Genomic DNA, 17503 nt, shown 5'->3' with positions numbered 1-17503 from the left:
TAAATTTTTGAAATTGCGCCTAAAAAGGTGTAGAGCAATGGGCAATATTCGGCCTTGGGCTACTCGCGTTGCTACGCCAGACAGGCGGCGTGTATAGCAAAAGGTCGTCAAAAATAATCGAGAACACATTGAACACAAACAAAGTTTGCGCGGAAAAGGTGGATGATAAGGCGGGATAATTTTTAGATATTTGCGAGAAAAGATCTTATCGAAGATATTCAAACACCTCCCCCTAACAGGACATGGGTTTTCTTAGAGATGATCTATCAGCGATACCGAGTCCATCTAGGGGAGAGTGGGGTAAGATGCCCAGGGTGGGAAAGACGCCCCACCCCCTCTAGCGGCGAAACAAAGAATCGAACCTGGAAATTAATGTTCTTAGCGTTAAGTGGAAGACTGCCTCGTTAACTGCACAAAAATTTGCGAAGCTCAGTTGGGCAACGGCTGGCTGGTGATTGCATGTTTTTTATTTGCTTCTTTCAAAAAATATTTTGCTGTCAAAACATTGTAAATATCAAAGAAGGTAAATAATTTTTATGTCCCTTGCTGTGGTCGTGATACATTAACATGCGTGTACTGTGTCCCAAACAGTTTGTTTCAGGGTGTAGTTTTATGGCTAACAAATTGTACTGATTTAATGTTAATTCGGTACCTTGGGGTAAGATGCCCCCTGTCCTGATGGGGAAAGACGCCCCCCTAAACCTGTAGGCTGGCCTTCAAGGAACCCGTGAAATCATTTATTACATACTTGTGATGAGTGACAAAAGCCGATCTGGGACTATTGAGAGTCCAGTACGGTCGGGTGCTCCCCATGCCGGTCTCTCGGCCCACACAGCGACTTTTTGGGCGGCATCTGAGTCTGAGAGCCCTCACGACGGCCTCTGTGGGCCCCATTATTGGCTCCAAGGCCCGCACGACATCCTTTGAGGGCTCCCACGTTGGCTCCACGGGCCGCGCTGGCATTTGAGGTCCCCACGATGGGCTCGAGGGCCCTCAAGCATCATGAAGACCTATAAGGGCCCCACAGCGGTCTCCGAACGCCACCACGGAGGCTTGTTTGGCCGCGCTGAACTATGATGGCCCTAACGATGACCTCTGAAGCCCCTTACGACTACTTTTGAGGGCCCTAACGATGACGTTTAGTGTCTATTACAGGCTCGAAGGGACTACTGATTCGTTCAGGCGATTCACGTGCCCATTTATGTCACTTATAGTGCAGGGGGCATCTTCCCCAACGCCAGGGGGCGTTTCCCACCCTGTGGGGTAAGATGCCCCCTTTAACTTAAGGAAAATGCTTAATAGCATAAAAACTATCATATTTCAGGCACGAAAGTGTGTTATTTTTTGGAGAAAAATGATGTCGGCTTCCGTTGAAACTCCAAGTTTTTGCTTTCCGATCGTCATTTTCGAATAATATATGAGATTGTAAAACCATGGGCATCTTTCCCCACTCTCCCCTACCGGACAGATAACGCTCGTATTAGTGATGTCAATTACGGATAATCGGAATACCGATACCAAACCAAATACCAACCAAAACAGTGGAGAAATACCGAAACCAAACCAACTTGGGAACATGAGGAAAATACCGACCTTTTACCGATTTCTTATTCTTAGCCTCTTAAACATTAGCGAGGGTTCATGATACCAACAAAATACCAAAGACATTAGGATTGAAATACCAAATACCGAGTTGGTATCGGTTTGGTATCGGTATACCAAAAAGTTGGTATCCGATTGACATCTCTAGCTCGTATCCACTGGGCCGAATGTGCTCAAACAGCGACACGTTACACCTCCAAGATAGGATGCATGACATTTTTTTTTATAACGGCCCGGCTACATTTCCGCCAGGATACACGACCTTTTAATAACGAACAAGTTACATCTCAAACATCGGATAAACAACCTTGTTATAAGGGTCACGTTACATCTCCAGCATAGGACAAAGGACATTTTTTACAACGGTCACAATGCAAACTTGATGCTTATTGCTCCAGCTTCCTGAACAATAAACACGTTTATATTTTTAGAGACGGGCTTTCTCTTCATTTATCTACATTTACCCCTTACTGTTAAACGGGATGGGCGACGCCCGTTCCATTTTCATAACGGGCAGGTTATACGTCCGTGGGTGGACGGCTGGACGCATATAGACCGTTAATCTAACGGACGTTACACCTAAACGTGCTAAAGCTCAGTCCATTTGTAAAGCAGACGGATAATTTCTACGGTCAGAAATTATTATATTTCTATTGACTATTATATATTACATGGTCAGACGTATGATCTGCAGGCTGTGCTTATATAACGGCCACGCTAAATAACTCCTGAGCAAAGGTGGGCCGGTGAGCCGGCAGGCGCGCTTCCATTACATGCTATATTAGCGGACCATTTCCGGCTCTGTGAGCAGATTGCCATAGTAACAAAACATCACAGATGTTACTATGGCAACGGCCAGGATCGATAGAAACCCGAGCATGCACGCGCATAATGCAGCCTTCGGAGAATAAATGACAGAAAACAGGCCAGGCATTATAAGTCGCTTTAGTTTTCAAATATCACGCACGTAAAAATACAGCGATCGAGGCACATGCCAACTCGTTTCGTCTAAGCCTCCTTACATTAAACGTCGTAAGAAATTAACGTCGGGAATGAATGGAAATTAGCCCGCGCCCCGCTGGGGGTCCTGGATTTCCACGCCCTGCTGGAAGGGGGCGTTTGAAGTGAATCATCCCCTTCCAGCTCTGCTCCTGGACCACGTAGCAACACACGGCGTTTGAAAGAGCGTCAGAAACCATGACGAAATATCGTTCATTTTTTTAGGTTAGGTAAAAGGTCAGGTCACCAGAGGTCATCAAAGGTTACATTTCGTGTCGTTCGAAAATTGTCGACAAATAAGCGCCAAATCGGCTTTATAAATATAATCCTGCATAATGCTGAAAAATAAATGCTGTGTCAGACAGCCGTCTACGGTATCGTAATTGACTGTGGCATAGTCTGTGGCACGAGGGGAAGGCAGGCTCGTATTATATTGCCTGGGATGAGTCCCAGAGGGGTGAGGCCAAGGGACATTGTAGTTGTTGTTGTTTATTGGGGCTTTAGGGCGCGTCGACTGCAAAGGTCATTTTGCGCCCATAACGTCGCGCTAGTAAAACAAGTGTTTCAAAAGAAGAAACTTTCTAGATATCAAGACTAGAAAGTAGAAGACTTTATAAAAAAAACAGGGTAAAATAAAACAACGCAAAAGCGTCGTAATAGACAACTGACTAGACAAGGAGACTAGAGAGGATTTGGGTCAGGTCGAGTAAATCGCTTGGAATTTGACTGCACGGATAAAGGAAAAGATGTTGCCAGATAAAACCCAGGGTGACTCGTCACCCAGCAGGTGGCGGACAGTGGTACCCGGAGCGATGCGGCCGAGGTAGCGCGTCCGGTCTGGTTCTAAAAGTGGACAAGATAAGAGCACGTGAGCGACGGTAAGAGGCGCGGAACAACCGTTGCAAATGGCCTGCTCGTCTCCGCGGAGGAGGTGGCCATGCGTGGCATATGTATGGCCGATTCGGAGCCTGCACAAGATCACCTCGTTGGACCGGTTGTCTTGCAAGCAAGACCTCCATGGCTCCAAAGTCGGCTTCACCTCACGGAGCTTTCCGCCTCCACGTAGGCTCCACTCTGCCTGCCACTCAGAGAGAATGAAAGATCGCACAGCCGAATAAAGGTCACGCGCCGGCAATGGCAGACGTCGAGTGCAGGAGGCTGCGGCCGCGCGCCTCGCGGCCGCATCTGCCAGCTCGTTGCCGTGTATGCCGACGTGGCTGGGAATCCAGCAGAACTGAACAAATTTTCCCGATTGTTCCACTGACTGAAGTCGAGCTAAAATGTCTTGAACGATCGGGTCAACTGGATTAAAACTCCGTAACGCCAAAAGGCTACTTAGGGAGTCCGATAAAATCAAGTAAGAAAGGCCGTCCGACACCTCGATAAAACACAGAGCCTTCTCGATGGCGACTAGCTCAGATGAAAACACCGAGGCAAAAGAAGGTAGAGAGAATGAGCGGGTATCGCGACCTGCGATAAAAGCACATCCCACTCCCTCAGGTGTTTTTGATCCGTCTGTAAAAACGGTGTTAAAACCATCGTACGAGACGATGTGTTGCAAGGCCCTGACTCGCGCCTCACAAGGCAGCAAGTCATCCTTCTTAACTTCGGAGAGTGAGAGATCTACTTGAGGTTTTGCGTGTTTCCAAGGCGGAGAGGACGTACCCCAGCTACGCCGTACGACACGTAAACCTATGTTGGCTGCGGAGAAGAGACCTCTCATGCGCGCTCCAAAGCAGAGCGATTGTCGCGCTCTGTCAAGTCGAGTATAGTAGGTGGAGAAGACGTACGGATACGTCGGATGCGTCGGGAACTGACGCAGTTTCAGCGCATAGCGCATGCCAAGCATCTGGCGGCGTAGGGATAGAGGCGGCTCGTGCGCCTCAGCAAGAAGGCTGCTGCTGGGCGAGGTGCGGAATGCTCCGGTGGCGACACGGATTGCAGCATGATGGACTGCGTCGAGGACCTTTTTGCTGGATTGGCTCGCTGAATCGTACACAAAAGAAGCGTAATCCAGCTTCGACCGAACTATCGATCGGTACAGGAGAAGAAGGGTCCTGCGGTCCGCCCCATAAGATGTGCGAGCAACACATTTTAAAACGTTCAGGGATTTAAAACACCGTTCCCGAAGCGTTCTAAAATGTTCCTTATACGTCAAGCGACTGTCAAAATAAATCCCAAGAAACTTCGCCACCGGCCGAGTGGGAATCACCTGTCCGTAGAGCTTGATTCCCAAAGCTAGGTCGTCACAACGTCGGCGGCAAAAGTGCATTGCCACGGTCTTCGCTGTGGAAAAACGAAGACCATTCTTACCGCTCCACCTCTCCAAACGTGTTACGGCGAGCTGCAGCTGTCTAGCCGCGTGTCGAGCGCTTGAAGCAGCAAACCAGATGGCAAAATCGTCGACAAAAAGCGATCTCCCGATGGAAACCGGGAGGTCGTCGACGATGTCATTGATTGCCACCGCGAACAACGCCACACTAAGCACCCCACCCTGGGGAACTCCGTTCTCCTGGGTAAAACTGCTCGAGAAATCACTGCCAACTCGGACTTTAAACCGACGACCCGATAAAAAATTATTGATAAAGAGGCCCATCCGGCCGCGTATGCCGTACTTATATACTTTGGAAAGTATGCTGTGTCGTAAGACTGTATCATAGGCCGCCTCAATATCAAAGAACAGTGCTCCAAGGTGCTTCTTTTCAGTAAAACAGGTGCGTATCTCGGTGTCAAGGGCTAAAATGTGGTCAACAGGGCTGCGGTGCTTTCTAAAACCGCACTGGGCGTTTGTAAAAACACCGTGATGTTCCAAAAACCAGCTAAGACGCACATTGACCATCTTCTCCATCAGCTTTGAAAGCGATGATGTGAGAGAGATGGGCCGATAGTGGAGAGGGTCATGTCCCGACTTGCCAGCCTTCAAGATAGGAATGATAGTGGCTTCCCGCCAGGTCTCAGGGAAAGTGCCAGTCTCCCAAAGCGAATTGAAAGTTGCTAGCAGCGCCTCGAGGGCAACTGCTGGGAGATGACGGAGCATGTCGTTGTGGACAGCATCCGGACCTTCTGAGACGCTGCGCAACGAGCTGATGGCAGACGTGAGCTCAGCCATAGAGAAAGGCTCATTGTACATCAAATTTTCAGCTGTGCTGAAGTCCACGGCGGCTGGTGCAGGTCGTGAGGACGGCTCTCCTCGGCAGCGCTGATAGAGTGCACGGTCTATCGTCTCTGCGACGTCTAAAGGGTGGGATATGTCCGTGTTGTTCACTCTTAAAACCGGAAGCGGAACAGAGCTGAACCGGCCTTCAATGCGCTTCATGCGTGCCCATATCTGGGTCGTAGGAGTAAAACGGTTTAAGGAACTCACGTACGTGCGCCATGAAACAGCCTTTGCCTCTTTTAAAACGCGACGGGCAAAAGCCCGCGCTTTCTTAAAAGCGATGAGGTTCTCAGTAGTACTACTCCGGTCAAACTTTCTAAAAGCGCGCTTCCTGGCACGAATCGCATCTCCGCATTCCTTGGTCCACCACGGGACCGGAGGACGACGAGGCTGACTCGACGTCTTGGGTATGCACCCGTTTGCGGAGTCAATGAGTAAACATGTAAAATCATCTGTAGACATCACAGAGGCGTCGGCTCTGGATAAAACCGTGGCCTCTACGGCGGCCTGGAATTCGCCCCAGTCGGCCTTCCGAACATTCCACCTAGGTGGACGGTTGCCTGACACTGGGGACTCCTGGTGCTCCAGCCACACTGGGAAGTGGTCGCTCCCGAGTGGGTCGTCATGGACGGACCAGGTAAAAAGCTGAGCTAGCCGCGGACTGACTAAGCTCAGGTCCAGAGCCGATGTTTGACCGGAGGGTGTTGTAAAATGGGTGCGCTGTCCTGTATTTAAAATACACAGCGCCTCATCGCGGATAAAAGATTCTAAAAGTCGACCACGAGTGCCAGTCGTGTCGCATCCCCACGCCAGGCTATGGGCATTAAAATCGCCGACTACCAGGACCGGAGGTGGAAGCTCATCGACAAGTCGATGCAGCTCAACCACCGGGAGCGCTATACCTGGTGGTAGGTATAAAGAGCACACTGTCAGTTCCCGGTGGTTGAAATCAACTCTGGCGGCCACCGCCTGCAGGGGAGTCTGCAGCGGCACCTGGCGAGCAGGTACGCTGTGGTGAACCGCCAGAAGCACACCTCCATGGGCAATGGTAGGGGTGTCCAGGTCTCTTCTAAAAACAGAGTAGCCCTTGATGGCAAAGGTAACGTTTGGCGCTAGCTTGGTCTCCTGGAGACCTAAAATAAGGGGTGTGCGCCAACGGATAAGAGACTGTAGGTCCTGGTAGTTGGCCCGGAGGCCTCTACAGTTCCACTGTAGAATAGAAGGCGTGGTTAAAAAGGCGCAAAAAGGGCGCGTATAACATGAGGCAAAGGCGCACACAGATACCTGACTGACCACAAAAAAGGTAAAAAGCACCGAGAGAAATGCACCTGGTAAAAAAGCGCAATAGCGCGAAAAAGATAAAAGGATAAAAGAGGAAATGACTGGACTGAAAGACTAGACTAGGTCCTCTAACTCCGAGGAGGCGCTCCCCCCGTAACGGATACGGGGATGCCCCGAGCCCTCTCGGTGTAGCCTCCCTTCAGCAGAGGCAGATCGGGCGTGGCTCGAGCCCTGCTGGGGCTTTTTCGCCCGGGGGGCGTCACCCTCCGAGGGTGACCAGCTCGGGGGCGTCTGCCGCTTGGCGAGGCGCCCTGGAGCCGCGGAGGTCTGTTGCCGCCCCGACGGGGATGTCGAGGCGGCGGCCTGTGTCCTCGACACAGGCGTCTCTGGCAGGCGGAGGTGGAGGAGGCGGCGGGGGACCCATGATGGGCCGAGTCCCCGCCTCGGGTGTCTCCGGGGTGTCAGCGGCAACAGCCGCTTTGGCACTCCCGGAGGCGGAGTCGGCAGACGAGGCTTCCTTAGCCTCGAGGGCCTTCTGGACGAGGCGAGCCCTCCTCGCCTCGCGTGCCTTCCTCTCCTCCTCCCCCCGCCGCAGCGCCTCCTGCACCGCCGTGGGCGGTCGGGGGCGGGGCGGGGTGGGTGGCGCCTTACCCTGCGCCGGGGGGCGCCGACCACCCTGTCGGCGCTGGACGACGGCCCAGCCGTCTCCATCACCGTTCGCGGCTGGAGCGGGACTGGGTGGACCCCACACTGACTCTAGAGCAGCCTGCTCTGTGTTGCTCGGCGGCGCACGAGGCGCCGTGGTGTCCGCTGAGTCACCAGTGGCTACGACGGTGAGGCCGAATCGTTTGAGAAGCTGCACGAGCTGTGCTACACTCATCTGGGAGGCATCGGTAGAGTTTGTGACTCTCACCTTCTGGGCATACGAGGTCTTCGGGTGACTCTGGTTGTACACCTCCCGGGCCTCTTTGAAAGACAAATTTCTGGTAGCCTTGATGGTCATGATCTCTTTCTCCTTGACGTATGCAGGGCAAGACCTATCATACGCGGAGTGCGGCGTCTGCCCCTCTCCGCAGTTGACGCATCGGGGGGTCTCCGAGTCACAGGTTTCGTCAGTGTGGTCCTGCGAAGCACACTTGGAGCACGTGGGTCTTCCTCGGCAGTTGTCCTTTGTGTGGCCGAAACGTTGGCAGCGGAAGCAGCGCATGGGCGCTGGGACGAAAGGCCGCACGCGAACCTTCACGTAGCCCACACGAATCTCACTCGGCAAGTCAGTCGAGTCAAACGTCAGAATGATGTTGTTGGTCGAGACCGTGCCTCTCTTCGTCATGATGCGGCGAGCCGCTGTCACGCCGAAATCGGCGAGCCCGTCCGCAATGTCCTCGTCGCTCACTCCCCTCAGATCGAAACAGTTAATGACCCCTCGTGAGGAGTTCTTAGATCGGTGAGGTTCCACTGTAAGCGGGATGGAGACGAGCCTCCGGCCGGATGCCCGTCCCTCGGAGAACACGAAGCGAGTAGCGTCCAACGCTTTCGCCGCCTCCTCGCTTTTCCTGAACTCGACCTCCAGCGCGCCATCACGCATCCGGTCACAACGAGCGATTGAACCAAACCGGTCGCAGCCATCTTTCCGCTGGAAGGGCGACAGAGAGCTCAGCTCCCTGTCTGCGCTCCGGAAGATAAGGATCTTAGGAGATCGTGGACCTTTGTCGAGCACCGTTCGCCTGTCGGCCGAGGCCAACGGGCGAGGATCGGCCGAGGCCGAGGGATTGGACTGGGGGGAAGGGGGATCGGTCAAGTTATCCATGTGAAAGAGTTGGTCTCCGCCAGCTCGGCCGCCGACGCTCCGCAACGGCGCCGCTACAAGGCCTAGGACGGCCGAGCTGACTGTACGGGACTTGGCGGCACCTTCCGCGGGGGAGAGAGAGACTCACCACCCCCCACGGTCGGATACCGCCTCCTCCCTTGACGCCTAGCCGAGTCACCGCCAGGGGCAGCGACAGATCAGTCCCACCGACGGAGGACGAGCACAAGTGCCCGAACCCCGCCGGCGACACCTCTCCGACACCACCCCCGGCGGCGTCACGACTGGGAATGGCTCCTCAAGTGCGGCGCCCCACTGAGTGTCCCGCCCTTACAGAACTCAGGGCCAAAGAGGCGTGTTGCCCAGCCACCGCGACTGGCTCCGCACGGTGGGGGGCTCAACCTCCAGGATCCCGTTGTCCTGGGGTACGGGTCGGCTCGCCTAGCCTAGTAAAACCGGCTGGTACCCGAGGGGACGCCACTCCCCTTACACTAGCCCAACTCGGCTGTGTTCCTGCGGGTGCAAAAAAAAAAAACAACGAAAAAGGGGGAAGAAATCAGAAAGCTGTGATCGAACGAAACGCGGACATCCGGTGAGAAGCAAAGCAAAAGCAAACAAAAGGTGCTCAAGAGAAACAAAACCACGGAAACCAAGAAAAGTCGGACCGTACCATCTGTCCATCCAGCAATCAAAGCAAGTCGCAAGCAAGCATGGGTCAAGCTGGGGCCGAGGGGGCGCTACTCCCCTTGCTGGCCGAGGCCAGGGCCGCCGCGGGGCAAGGGCCCAAGGAACCCAGTCCAACAGCAACCCAGGCCGCTGCCAACCCCCTGCGGGGCCAATCCTGCAGACAATCCATCCAGTAAGCAAGGCAAGTCCAGGTCAAACGCGCGTCAAGCTGGGGCCGAGGGGGCGCTACTCCCCTTACTGGCCGAAGTCACAGCCGCCGCAAAGCCGGGGCCAGATGACCCCGGTTAAGCAGCAGCTCTGACCACGGTCAGCCCCCTGCGGGGAAGGGACATTGTAACACGACCAGAGAACCATTACTAAGTAGGTGACTTGTTACTGCTGTGCTGCTTACCAACTCTAGTTTTTGTTTTTGTTTGTTTGTTTTTTTGGGTTAGGCCCTTTCGGTCCAATGAGACCATTTCAGAGCCGGGAGGATGATAGGATATAGGGGGAGACATTGCTCTGGGCAGGCACCCTAGTGAGTCGCCGGGGCTGAGCCCGTCCAGAGGACAGGCCACCCAACCCCAAGGCACTCACTGCACCCGGCTACGGGGTGCGCTCCCTCGGGAGCAGCGGTGCCGCTCCAAGGGAGCAGCCCGCATGAGATAAAGTTGCCTGCCCAGCCCGGAGGGGGGTTGCGGCGTGGAGGAGAAGGGTTTCAGTATCCTGAGGATAGAAGCACGGAACGGTGTACTCCAGTCAACTCCAGTCACCAACATAAACTCTTCTAGTGAGAAACTCGTTACCAATGTGTCAGAGTTAAGCTGGTGCTTTTCATTAGCTTAGCCTATCAAAGACGAATGCTCTCCCATTCTACCTGGAAAGTGGGGGCGCACCCTTAGTTAAAAACGGGGAAAACATCCGATAAGAGCGCCGAAACACCAGCTGCTCTTCCAAAGGCCGTTATTTCGCCGCCCAGCCGAGCCCTCAGTGCCCTCTGGTGACCGGTGTTGTACCACAGTTGGCCGGTCGGGCCGGCGGCGGCGGCTCACCCGCCAGCCGGGCCCGGCCAGCGTCGGCGGCACGAGTAGCAACTCTTGTGTCCTCTGCCTAGCGTAGTCTAGCCAGACCGGCTCTGGATGGACCTCCGGGACCACGCTGTCGGCCCAGAGCAGGCCCCACTCTCGGCGGACTACTGTAACACCAGAAGACGCCCTGTCCCTCGCTGTCCCACCCTGTGGACGCCCACTCCCGCCCTGCGTATACTGCTTCAGCAGTGGACAACCAGCCGCTCCGGACACTCAAACACGTCCAGTTCACCCCACCGGACAATCGGCCGTTATTGGCGCCTGCTCACCTGAGACATGAACTCGTAGGCGACCGTTTCGTTATTGGCGAACGGCACGCGTCCAGCCACCACGGCACCCTGTAGGAAGAGCCTCAGGCTGATGTCGTACTGCTCGCCCTTGACCAGCGCGGTGATGGTCTGGTGGCAGAACTGGAATATCTTGCCCACCTTCTTGTCCCACTTGTCGTCCTGCCGTCGCGGGGAGGAGGGGTGACGTCAAATATCGGAGGAGAAAACAGCACGTGCCACGGGGGGAGAGCATCATGAGAACAACCACCGACAGAAGGACACGTGTTACCTAGCTACGTGAGGGAAGATATTACACACCGGTCACGGATACACGGATACACACAGGTACACGGATACACACCGGTACACGGATACACACCGGTACACGGATACACACCGGTACACGGATACACACCGGTACACGGATACACGGATACACACAGGTACACGGATACACACCGGTCTGACACGTAATGAGAAACCACGCGTTGCGTGCGAAGGGCCAAAGAAAAGCAAAAACACATGAAAACAGCAAGACAACGAGTAAACTTATGAATCCTTATAAAACTTGATACTCATAATGTATCGATGAAAAAATAAGCATTCAAGAATACGATAGCCGTTCGGGAAGTATGGATACGTCACGTATGGAGGAAGAGAAGCAATCGGTTAAAATAGGCAGGGCTGACTAAGGCATGGAGGCGACTCGTTGTCGGTTGTACGGTCTTGCCGCTGCCATTGGCCGACGGGACGCACCTGTTCTCGCAGCTCATGGTACTTTTGCGCCAGTCGGTAGGCCTTGAAGAGCAGCGGCGGCAGTGTGAATTTGATGCGCCGGCCGCCGGCTCCCAGGTGGCGGCGAGCAGACGTCAGGATCAGGTACTGCTGGTCGGCGTCCTCCGAGCGCATCTGGTGCAAAAACCTGGCGGAGCGGGGCGGGACACGGTCAGCGCATCTGGTGCAGGAACCTGGCGGAGCGGGGCGGGACACGGTCAGCGCATCTGGTGCAAAAACCTGGCGGAGCGGGGCGGTGTGAGGGTCAGCGCATCTGGTGCAGGAACCTGGTGACACAGGGTGGGGCGGGAGCAGGGTGAGCGCATCTGGTGCAAAAACCTGGCGGAGCGGGGAGGGCAGAGTTAGCACGGCGGTCAGAGAAACCTGGCGGCACGGGGACAGGGTTAGCATATCTGGTGTAAAAAGCTGAAGGAACGGGGCGGGGCAGGGTCAGCACGGCAGTCACGGGCGCAGGGACAAGGTTAGTATAGCGGTCACAGGAGTTCCGCCAGAAGCAGAGCCGACGCAATTAGAGCGTGACCTAGACAAGGCTGGTGATGGCATAGACGCTTACAACAGTTCAACGACGAGTGTAAGCAGCAACTTCACGATATGCTGCATCAGCTCATCGTCGTCGACCAGTTTCTCAATGTCCATCACATACCGGCCCATCAGCTCCTCAGTGTTCAGTGTTGCCATTACACTCACCGTCCGACCAGTTCCTGTTCCTCGTTAAAGTCATCGTCGGAGAAGTCTGAGGCGGCGTCCGGCTGGTCCGTCACCAGGACGCCGATCAGCGTCAGCAGACTGTCCACCTGGGGACAAACGGACACTTAAGCCGTATTCTATCAACTGGAGGGAATACACAACTATCAGTGTCAGCAGACAGACTGCCCAGAAGCCTCATGGGCGCGGCTTGCCACGAATGTTGGAGCCTGCCCAATGTCCATCCTCCTTGGCGCGGATGTAGGACCATACTCCTCCCATCTACCCGCTCCCGCGGTGCGGCCTCCCGTCCCCTTCTGTCCGTACTCTGTACGTACCTGTGCGGCCTCCCGTCCCCCTCTGTCTGCCCACAGCGCGTACCTGTGCGGCCTCCCGTCCCCCTCTGTCTGCCCACAGTACGTACCTGTGCGGCCTCCTGGACGCGGATGTCGGTACTCAGTACATACCTGTGCGGCCTCCCGTCCCCCTCTGTCGGTACTCAGTACGTACCTGTACGGCCTCCTGGACGCGGATGTCGGTACTCAGTACGTACAGCCCTCAGCAGACTGCGTGGTAGGTATTCTTTATTCGACAAAACCGATAATAACTCAAAGGCTATGCCATCAGTCGGTCGGAACTCACTGCAAAAAGATGCGCCATGCTCCACTCCTTCGATTAGGTCTATCACTAAACAAGGTAAACGCCTTGTGTGGCAACAAAATGCAAAAGTTTGTTTTGGGGGCAAATGTAAACTTTTGGGTTTTGTTGCCGAACTAGATGGAAAATGAATACGGTGATGATGCCAATTTAAGGTGCGGAGTCTCGCGCGTCTTGCTGTCACGATTTCCGAATGACCAATAGCATGGTATTCGCGTTATTGTCGTTTTTGTCGAAAAAAGAATACCTACCACGCAGTTTGCAGAGGGCTGTACCTGTGCGGCCTCTGGACGCGGATGTCGGTACTCAGTACGTACCTGTGCGGCCTCCTGGACCCGGATGTCGGTACTCAGTACGCACCTGTGCGGCCTCCTGGACGCGGATGTCGGCCTCGATGATCCGCTCGATGAGGTGCATGGCCACGTCTCGGCGCGCGGCGTAGTCGAGCAGCTGCAGGCAGGGCGTGAAGTGCTCCAGCTGCAGCACCGTCAGGTCGTCGTAGTTGTCCAGCGGGATCTGCAGCAGGCGCTGCAGCTCCTTGCCCAGCGCGCTGTCAGCCGCCACTCTGACAGGGCGAACAGAGGTCAGTCAGTCTCTGAGCACACACAGTACACACAGAGCAGCACAGATACAGTGTGACGACAGTCCGCGCCCGCTGCCACCCTGGCGGAGCAGTCGGAGGCCAGTCTGGTCCCACAGTCCCCACAGAGCAGCAGACAATGTGACGACGGTCCCCGCCTGTCCGTCGGAGCGCGACACTCACTTGTTGGTGAGCACTCCGCCCAGCAGCTCGGCGGTCCGCTCGAACACCTTGTCGACGTAGTCAAGTCGGTCGTGGTAGCACTTGTGCGCCAGGTTCAGTAGGGACACCTGCAGCGCGGCCATGTCCTCGGCCGGCAGCGCGCCAGCGCGGTTCTGACGGGGGGAGGGGGAGGATTTCAACTGTCAGTGGCACCTAACTCCACGGCAAACACCCAAATAAGACGCCGGAGCCACGCCCGTCCTCCTGCATGAGAGCTATGCACGGTGACACGTTCAGGACTCAGAAGCTAGTATCATGACTGACAAAATTAATGCAAACCAGCGGCAAAGCGGAGCCTATAACTGCAGTCACCCTGCGCGCTGACGAGTGTCAGTGTCTGTCTGGTGTCAGTGTCTGGCGGAGTTCCCCCTGTACCGGCGAGGCTGGTCAGTCACCTGGATCACATCGGCCACCTGCTCGGAGAATATGTCCCTGTGTGCCGGAGAACAGCGGCACAGCTGAGAGTGTGCTGACTGAAGGTTACGGACGGCTCACCTGGATCACATCGGCCACCTGCTCGGAGAATATGTCGAACAGCGGCACGCTGTCCGGGATGCCCGAGCCGCCGTCGCGCGTGGCGAACGACGCCAGCCGGTCGATCAGAGAGATGATGATGGTTTTGACGCTGACGCCGGGATGGAGCTCGGCACATGCGCGCAGCAGCGAGGACAGCGTGGCCAGGTGGAACTCGTCCGGGAACACCTGGCACGGGGCGGGGAGGGGCAATGTCAGTCACACACGGCCGGGTATACCGGGACAGGGGCAGAGGGGAGCGTCACACACGGGTCTGTCAGCAGAGGGGACAGCGCGGCCAGGTGAAATTCGTCCGGGAACACCTGGCACGGGGCAGAGAGCGGGGACGTCGGTCACGGCGGGATACTCAGAGGTCACGAGAACCTGGCATCAGGGGCATCGGTCTTACACCAAACGAGGCAAGTCGGGAGCCGGTACCATAGCGACCGGCAAGTATCATCAATGAACACCGAGTAGTTCATACGAGCTGCAGAGAAAGGCAGGCAGAGAAATTTTGTCGCCTAGACCCCAAACAGACCTGAATGACGCGCTCTATGAGGTACTCCTGACTGACGTGAATGACGCGCTCCATGAGGTACTCCTGGGAGATGGGGTCGCGGCAGCTGACTGACCTGAATGACGCACTCCATGAGGTACTCCTGTGAGATGGGGTCGCGGCAGCTGACCACCTGCTCCAGTATCCCCGGCAGTACAGTCTGCGCCAGCACACGGGCAACAGGTCATATAACATGGGGACAGCCCGAGGGTGCCTGGCCATATAGCGCACCGACACGGATACAACTACTCAGCTCACTTTCAGTGCTGCTCTCGGTTCCGGGACCAGATCCACTTTGAAGTACACTCAGAGACAGCCAGGGTCCGGTCAGACGTCAAATATGAGTCGCCGATCCTAACCATCATAACGGTCTCCTCGGCAATCTGTAGGGTTTATCCCGCGCCCCTCCCGGTTCCCCTGCTCGGCGCCGGTACGGGCCGCACCTTTTTGTAGAGATCAACGTTGACGGCCTCGAGCTGGCTGAGCCGCAGCAGGTTGGTGCCCACCAGCAGCCGCAGCTCCTGACGCTCCCGCTCACGACGCTCGCGGTCACGCGTGTGGCCCTGGTGCTGCATGCGCACCCACAGCTTGTTCATCTCGGCGAAATTCAGCAGGATAAAGTCGATCGAGTCACGCACCTGACGGAGTGATACATAAGTCGGCGAGGAGCGAGACATTAGTCAGAGTAGAGCGACACATAAGTGGGCGAGGCGAGAGTCGCCGAGGAGCGATGCATTACTCGGAGTGGAGCGAGACATAAGTCCGACACATTCGTCAACGAAGAGGGAGACAGTCTGGGAGCAGCAGGGCAGCCTGGGGGCGCCAAGGACCGTGCCGGAGAGTACAGAGTGCAGGGGCCAGGACCCGGGGGGCAGTCCGGGGGCGCCGGCGGTGCCGCTAACCGTGCCGGTGCGCTCGTCGCCCTCCTCCTCCGTGTCCGGCAGAATGTCCTTGGTGCACTGGAGCAGGTAGTTGCGCAGGAACAGGCCGCGCAGCGGGTTCTGCACGCCGCGGCACATCTCCACCAGGTCGTGCAGGATGTCGCGCGTGGCCTGGGGCGCCGTCTTGGTGAAGACGCGGCCCACGGTGATCAGCAGGAACCTGCCGACACCGTAACCGGCCGCTGTCACCGTCACCGAAACCGACACTGGTCAGAGAACACGGCCACTGAAACTACCGCCGATCTCAGGCGAAACCCAGTTCAACCGTCGCAAACGACACCATTTAGTGCTCAGTGCTCCAATAAACGAATGATCAGCGAGGAAACAAAACTGCCCGTAACAATCCGATCGGCTAGCCGTCACACAGTAGCAACGGCCGACCACTCAAAGTTTCAGAACTGACTACTCACAGTCGCGGTACGATGTTGCCGGCGTACTGGACGAGCTCGTACAGGTCGGTCGGCTTGCGGCCCTTCTGGAACTCGTCCATTAGACACACCTCCAGGTTCCGCAGCTCGTCACAGATTACCATGTATAGCTCGTAGTAGCTCTTCGGCGACAGCCTGCCGACAGTGGGGCAGCTCCGTCAGACACAGTGGCGTCAGCTCCGTCAGACACAGAGGCGTCAGCTCCGTCAGACACAGTGGCGCACTGGCCCGGTCAGACACAGTGGCGTCAGCTCCGTCAGACACAATGGCGTCAGCTCCGTCAGACACAGTGGCGCACTGGCCCGGTCAGACACAGTGGCGCAGTCCGGTCAGACACAGTGGCGCAGCCGCAGCTCCGTCAGACACAGTGGCGTCAGCTCCGTCAGACACAGTGGCGTCAGCTCCGTCAGACAGTGGCGCACTGGTGCAGTCCCGTCAGACACAGTGGCGTCAGCTCCGTCAGACACAGAGGCGTTAGCTCCGTCAGACACAGCGGCGCAGTCCCCGTCAGACAGAGTGGCGCAGCCCCCGTCAGACAGAGTGGCGCAGTCCCCGTCAGACAGAGCGACATAAACCATAAGTCCAAAAGGATACAGGCGGTAAACAAAACTGGATAGACAGGAACATACCTGGGTACATCAAGCACGCATAACGGACACACAACTGTGGGTATTCGACTGTTGATGTTTGGACTCCGTCTCCTCCCGTCGATCCTGTGCAAATAAAGCCTCCACATGACTCGCCGTTACGGACCGTAACATTCCTTTCATCCACAATCGGTTAAAATCCACCAGAACAGCTTTATCCTCTGTACTCAGCATTAATCCATGATGCGGCTCCGTGAACAATGATACGTATTACGCAATCCGAAGCAAAGAAGTGGAAAGCATTCAGCACATCACCAGCGTCAAGGAAAGCCCGCAGCGACAGTCCCTGGGTCTCCCAGTCGCAGTCCGCAGCGACAGTTCCTGGGTCTCCCAGTCGCAGCCCGCAGCGACAGTCCCTGGGTCTCCATCTCGTTCGCCATTTGGCATCACCTGGATGTTCGCAGCTCGCCGAGGAGCGCCGAGGCGAACTTGAGGCCGTCCATCAGCTTGCCCTGGTCTAGCGCCCTCTTCATCTGCATGGCCTGCAGCTTCGTATTGGACTTGGCGTCATCCAGCGCCCTGTCCTGGTCGTCTATCGGAGTCGATGGCTGGAAAACAAAACGGGAACAACATCAATGGGAGCATCATCAACAAAACCGCTGCTGCAGCTCTAT

General features: G+C 55.9%; 1 protein-coding gene across 2 annotated transcripts in view; it reads right to left on the bottom strand.

Annotated features, from left to right (window-relative positions):
• Positions 1-17503, bottom strand: part of LOC122364690 (vacuolar protein sorting-associated protein 35-like) — a 32264-nt gene that overhangs the window by 4824 nt on the left and 9937 nt on the right. For both annotated transcript variants that reach the window (XM_043335314.1, XM_043335313.1), the window contains exons 2-12: positions 17280-17437; positions 16225-16377; positions 15776-15974; positions 15317-15511; positions 14950-15033; positions 14300-14506; positions 13766-13917; positions 13363-13567; positions 12349-12455; positions 11623-11788; positions 10867-11046 (exon numbers count right to left, since the gene is read on the bottom strand). In XM_043335314.1, the coding sequence (XP_043191249.1) occupies positions 10867-11046; positions 11623-11788; positions 12349-12455; positions 13363-13567; positions 13766-13917; positions 14300-14506; positions 14950-15033; positions 15317-15511; positions 15776-15974; positions 16225-16377; positions 17280-17368 (1737 nt within the window). In that variant the 5' untranslated portion in view covers positions 17369-17437. The remainder of the gene's footprint in view (positions 1-10866; positions 11047-11622; positions 11789-12348; positions 12456-13362; positions 13568-13765; positions 13918-14299; positions 14507-14949; positions 15034-15316; positions 15512-15775; positions 15975-16224; positions 16378-17279; positions 17438-17503) is intronic.

The sequence above is a fragment of the Amphibalanus amphitrite genome, unplaced genomic scaffold (assembly GCF_019059575.1).
Source record: "Amphibalanus amphitrite isolate SeventyFive unplaced genomic scaffold, NRLGWU_Aamphi_draft 000691F_arrow, whole genome shotgun sequence".
NCBI lineage: Eukaryota > Metazoa > Arthropoda > Thecostraca > Balanomorpha > Balanidae > Amphibalanus > Amphibalanus amphitrite.
This window is presented reverse-complemented; position numbering and strand designations above follow the sequence as displayed.